We start from the raw sequence: 6,334 nt of genomic DNA, 5'->3' as shown, positions 1-6,334 counted from the left end.
GTGGTACGGGAGGGAAGGGAAGAATTGACAAGGGAGTTACGGAGGGAACGGTCTTTCTTGAAGGCAGACGGGGGGAGATGGGAAGATGTGGCGAGTGGTGGGGTTACGTTGGACGTGGCGAAATTGACGGAGGACTATTTGTTGTATATGACGGCTAGTGGGGTGAAACGTGAGGACATGGGGGACTCTGCCCTTGTTGCGAGTGGGGGGGATGGGGAGAGAGAGCAGTGTTACGGGGTATGGAAGAGACTCTGGTGCGCGCCTCATCTATAGGAGTGGAGGGGAACCCACGTTCACTGAAGAATGAGGACATTTCCGATGCCCTGGTGTGGAACACCTCATCCTGGGAGCAGATGCGGCGTAGACGGAGGAATTGGGAGTAGGGGATGGAGTCCTTACAGGAAGCAGGGTGGGAAGAGTAGTAGTCTAGATAGCCATGGGTTTATAGTGGATGTCGGTCAGAAGTCTATCACCTGCGATGGAGATAGTGAGGTCAAGGAATGGTAGGGAAGTGTCGGAAATGGTCCAGGTGTATTTGAGTGCCGGATGGAAGTTAGTGGTGAAGTGGATAAAGTCAGTCAGCTGTGTGTGGGTGCAGGAGGTGGCACCAAAGCAATCGTCCATGTAGCGGTGGTAGAGGTCGGGGATGGGGCCCTGGTACGTATTGAACAAGGATTGTTCGACGTACCCGACAAAGAGGCAGGCATAGCTGGGGCCCATGCGCGTGCCCATAACTACGCCTTGTATTTGGAGGAAATTGGAGGAGTCAAACGAGAAGTTATTGAGGGTAAGGACCGGCTCAGCTAGGCGGAGGAGAGTTTCAGTGGAATGGTATAGGTTGCTTCTCTGGTCGAGGAAGAACCGGAGGGCTTTGAGACCATCCTGGTGGGGGATGGAGGTGTAGTGACTGGACGTCCACGGTGAAGATGAGAGGATGGGGGCCTAGAGAATGGAATGCGCGGAGACTACGGGACAGGCAGCATCTCTGGAGACAAGGAATGGGTGACGTTTCGGGTAGACATTGAAGATGGGTCTCGACCCAGAAACGTTACCCATTCCTTCCAGCATTTTGTGTCTATCTGAACAGCGCCTATCCATCCACGTGGCATTGTGCCAGCAGGCTGGAGGAGCGGGCAAAGGCCTTGCCGCAGAGCGGGCAGGTGAAGGGGCGCTGGCCTGTGTGGACTCGTCGGTGCTCCAGCAGGTGAGACCCTTGCCACACCCAGCGCACACATAGGGTCTGTCTCCTGTGTGTAACCGCTGGTTCTCCCGCAGCCCCCGTTCTCTGTTGTCACAGTGCGAGCAGCTGCTCGCCGGCATGGGTCCGCCGGTGTTGCCGCAACCCCCGCAAGCTGTCAAACTCCTCACTGCAGTACGGGCAGTCGTAGGGCTGGCCACTGGTGTGCACGCGCTGGTGAGACAGGGCATGGGAGGCCGTGGCAAAGCGCTCTTCACACACCGGGCTGGGGACGGGACGGGAGCCGGTGTGCAACCGCTGGTGGGACAGTAGCTTGGAGGAGTGAGTGAAGCCCTTGCCGCACTGGGTGCAGGTGAAGAGGCGCTCGCCGGTGTGAGTGCGCTGATGATCCAACAGGGTGCCGGAGCGGGTGAAGCGCTTGCCGCACTGGGTGCAGGTGAATGGGCGCTCCCTGGTGTGGGTGCGCTGGTGTACCAGCAGGTGACTAGACCGGGTGAAGCACTTGCCGCACTGGGTACAGGTGTAGGGCCGCTCCCCGGTGTGGGTGCGCTGGTGCTCCAGCAGGTGACTAGACCGGGTGAAGCCCTTGCCGCACTGGGTGCATATGTAGGGGCGCTCCCTGGTGTGGGTGCGCTGGTGCACCAGCAGGCTGTTGGAGCAGATGAAGCCCTTGCCGCATTGGGTGCAGGTGTAGGGCCGCTCCCCAGTGTGGGTGCGCTGGTGCTTCAGCAGGTGACTGGCTTGGGTGAAGCTCTTGCCGCACTGGGCACAGGCGTAGGGGCGCTCGCCGGTGTGGGTGCGCTGGTGAGACAGCAAGCTGCCGGAGAAGATGAAGTTCTTGCCGCATTGGTCGCAGGTGTAGGGCCGCTCCGCGGTGTGGGTGCGCTGGTGCTCCAGCAGTTGACTGGACCGGATGAAGCGCTTGTCGCACTGGGTACAGGTGAAGGGGCGATCCCCGGTGTGGGTGCGCTGGTGGGACAGCAGCGTGCTTGAGTGGGTGAAGCTCTTGCCGCACTGGGCGCAGGTGTAGGGGCGCTCGCCGGTGTGGGTGCGCTGGTGCTCCACCAGGTGAGAGGACTGGATGAAGCTCTTGCCGCACTGGGCGCATGTATAGGGCCGCTCCCCAGTGTGGATGCGCTGGTGATCCAGCAGGTGACTGGAGAGGGTGAAGCCCTTGCCGCACTGGGCGCAGCGGTAGGGGCGCTCGCCGGTGTGGAGGCGCCGGTGGGACAGCAGGTCTTTGGACTGGGTGAAGCCTTTGCCGCAGTCGCTGCAGGTGTAGGGGCGCTCGCTGGCGTGCAGGCTCCCGTGCCTCTTCAGGTGATTGGACGACTTGAAGCCTTTGCCGCAGTCGGAGCAGGTGAAGGGCCGCTCACTGCTGTGCACCAGCAGGTGATTCCGTAGCCACGACAAGTGGACAAAGCTCATGTCGCAGGTGGGGCAGCCATAGGGCTTCTCGCCCGTGTGCACCTGCCGGTGCATCTTCAGGTGATTCGCCGTCTTGAAGCTCGTGTCGCAGTTGGAGCAGGTGAAGGGCCTCTCGCTGGTGTGCACGCGGTTGTGCCCCTGCAGGTACTTGTAGTGGGATTAGCTCTTGCCGCATTCCGAGCAGTTGAAGGGACGTTCTCCCGTGTGCACCCGCCGGTGGGCCTCCAGCTCGCTCAAGAACCGCCAGGCCTTGCCACACACGTCACTCATAACGCTTCTCCTTGTTGGTCCACCATCGAAGCTCACCTCGCACACCGAGCAGATAGGGGGGGCTCACCGACACCCTGGCCGCCCTCACGTCCCCGTCTCTCCGTCCACAGCAACAGCTCCTAAACCCTGCAGGAGGGGAACACAGAGGGTCAACAATCTGGCAAACAGGACATTACTAGCACATATTGGGTGCGTTTATGGCGGAGGAAACCGTTATAAAGAAACATAGAAAATAGGTGCAGGAGTAGGCCATTCGGCCCTTCGAGCATGCAACGCCATTCAATATGGTCATGGCTCATCATTCAACTCCGTATCCTGTACCTCCCTTCTCTCCATACCCCCTGATCCCTTTAGCCACAAGGGCCACATCTAATTCCCTCTTAAATATAGCCAATGACCTGGCCTCAACTACTTTCTGTGGCAGAGAATTCCACAGATTCACCACTCTGTGTGAAAAAAAACTTTCTCATCACGGTCCTAAAAGACTTCCCCCTGATCCTTAAACTGTGACCCCTTGTTCTGGACTTCCCCAACATCGGGAACAATCTTCCTGCATCTAGCCTGTCCAACCCCTTAAGAAGTTTCTATAAGATCCTTCCTCAATCTTCTGAATACTAGCGAGTACAAGCCGAGTCTATCCAGTCTTTCTTCATATGAAAGTCCTGCCATCCCAGCAATCAGTCTGGTGAACCTTCTCTGTACTCCCTCTATGGCAAGAATGTCATTCCTCAGATTAGGAGACCAAAACTGTACGCAATACTCCTGGTGTGATCTCACCAAGGCCCTGTACAACTGCAATAGCACCTCCCTGCTCCTGCACTTAAATCCTTTTGCAATGAATGCTAACATACCATTCCCTTTCTTCACTGCCTGCTGCACCTGCATGCCTACTTTCAATGACTGGTGCACCATGACCCCCAGGTCTCGTTGCATCTCTCCTTTTCCTAAATGGCCACCATTCAGATAATAGTCTACTTTCCTGTTCTTGCCACCAAAGTGGATAACCTTACCTTTATCCACATTATACTGCATCTGCCATGCATTTGCCCACTCATCCAACCTATCCAAGGCACCTTGCAGCCTCCTAGCATCCTCCTCACAGCCAACACTGCCTCCCAGCTTTGTGTCATCCGCAAACTTGGAGATGTTGCATACAATTCCCTCGTCCAAATCATTAATCTATATTACTAAAAGTCTGTTCTTGACCGGTTTTGGCCATCTGTGCTGCGATTTCCGAGAGAACGCCGCCACCTACGGCCGTCATTTTTGGCCACCTCGCTCATAGCCCCCCTCCGCCGCATGTGTGCCGAGGATTTTTCCCGTTGATGAAAAATGAGAGAGATATTAATGTTTTTACATAATTCCCCATTCTCTCTGCTGCTCCCACTAGCGGCGGGGGGAGGGACTATAAAAACAGGAAGTGGTGTGCCTCAATCAGTCTCTGCAAGTGGTGTGCCTCAATCAGTCTCTGCAAGTGGTGTGCCTCAATCAGAGCTCTGAATAACACTGAACAAATGTCTCCACAGCTGTGAGTACCCATAATGTGGTTTGAAAATGAAAATATGATTAGTTTGAGGAAAAAAGCACTGCCTGCAAATGGTTGTTTGGGTTGAAGTGTGTACAGCTGCAGCTCCTGGCAGACCGCATTGAACGATTGGAACTGCGGCTGGATTCATACTGGAGCATCCACGATGCTGAGAAAGTCGTGGATAGCACGTACAGCGAGTTGGTCACACCGCAGGTAAAAGGTAAGAGGACAGAAAGGGAACGGGTGGCCAATAGCCAGCAAAGCAGTAGGCAGGTAGTGCAGGAGTCCCCTGCGGTCATCTCCCTCCTAAACAGGTATATCATTTTGGATACTGTTGAGGGAGATGGCTCATCAGGAGAAGGCAGCAGCAGCCAAGTTCATGGCACATGAGGGGGGGAAAAAGAGTGGAAGGGCAATAATAATAGGGGATTCAATTGTCAGGGGAATAGATAGGCGTTTCTGCGGCCGCAAACTAGACTCCAGGATGGTATGTTGCCTCCCTGGTGCAAGGGTCAGGGATGTCACTGAACGGCTGCAGAACATTCTGGAGGGGGAGGGTGAACAACCAGTTGTCGTGGTGCATATTGGTACCAACGATATAGGTAAATAAAGGGATGAGGTCCTACAAGGTGAATTTAGGGAGTAGGAGATAAACTTAAAAGTAGGACCTCAAAGGTAATAATCTCTGGATCACTACCAGTACCACGGGCCAGTCAGAGTAGAAATAGGAGGATATTGCAGATGAATACGTGGCTTGAAAAATGGTGCAAGAGGGAGGGATTCAAATTTTTAGGGCATTGGAACCAGTTCTGGGGGAGGTGGGACCAGTACAAACAGAACGGTCTGCACCTGGGCTGGAATGGAACCAATGTCCTTGGGGGAGTGTTTGCGAGTGCTGTCGGGGAGGATTTAAACTAATGTGGCAGGGGGATGGGTACAGGAGCAGAGAGGCAGAGGGGTGTAAAATGAGGATAGAAGCAATAGGTAGCAAGGTGAAAAGTAAAAGTGGCAGGCAGACAAAACCAGGGCAAAAATCAAAAAGGGCCACTTTTCAACATAATTGTATAAGGGGTAAGAGCGTTGTAAAAACAAGCCATAAGGCTTTGAGTCTCAATGCAAGGAGTATTCGTAATAAGGTGGATGAGTTGAACGTGCAGATAGCCATTAATGATTATGATATAGTTGGGATCACGGAGACATGGCTCCAGGGTGACCAAGGCTGGGAGCTGAAGATCCAGGGATATTCAAAATTCAGGAGGGATAGAGAGAAACGAAAAGGAGGTGGGGTAGCGATGCTGGTTAGAGAGGAGATTAATGCAATGGAAAGGAAGGACATTAGTTTGGAGGATGAGGAATCGGTATGGGTAGAGCTACGAAACACTAAGGGGCAGAAAACGCTGGTGGGTGTTGTGTACAGGCCACCTAACAGTAGAAGTGAAGTTGGAGATGGTATCAAACAGGAAATTAGAAATGCATGCGACAAAGGCAAAACAGTTATAATGGGTGACTTCAATCTACATATAGATTGGGTGAATCAAATTGGCAGGGGTGCTGAGGAAGAGGATTTCTTGGAATGTATGCGGGATAGTTATCTAAATCAACATGTAGAGGAACCAACGAGAGAGCAGGCTATTTTAGACTGGGTATTGAGTAATGAGGAAGGGTTAGTTAGCAGTCTTGTTGTACGTGCCCCCTTGGGCAAGAGTGACCATAATATGGTTGAGTTCTTCATTAGGATGGAGAGTGACATTGTTAATTCAGAAACAATGGTTCTGAACTTAAAGAAAGGTAACTTTGAGAGTAGGAGACGTGAATTGGCCAAGATTGACTGGCAATTAATTCTAAAAGGGTTGACGGTGGATATGCAATGGAAGACATTTAAAGACTGCATGGATGAACTACAAAAATTG

General features: G+C 53.4%; 1 protein-coding gene across 1 annotated transcript; it reads right to left on the bottom strand.

The window, feature by feature from the left end:
* Nucleotides 1-856: 856 nt before the first annotated feature.
* On the bottom strand, nucleotides 857-2,785 carry LOC116976654 (zinc finger protein 135-like). The gene has a single exon (XM_033026489.1). The coding sequence runs from the start codon at nucleotides 2,678-2,680 to the stop codon at nucleotides 1,292-1,294; it is 1,389 nt and encodes a 462-aa protein (XP_032882380.1). The 5' UTR covers nucleotides 2,681-2,785; the 3' UTR covers nucleotides 857-1,291.
* Nucleotides 2,786-6,334: the final 3,549 nt, after the last annotated feature.

This window comes from Amblyraja radiata, chromosome 9 (genome assembly GCF_010909765.2).
Source record: "Amblyraja radiata isolate CabotCenter1 chromosome 9, sAmbRad1.1.pri, whole genome shotgun sequence".
Lineage (NCBI taxonomy): Eukaryota > Metazoa > Chordata > Chondrichthyes > Rajiformes > Rajidae > Amblyraja > Amblyraja radiata.
Note: the sequence above shows the minus strand (reverse complement) of the source record. Positions and strands in the feature narration are given on the sequence as shown.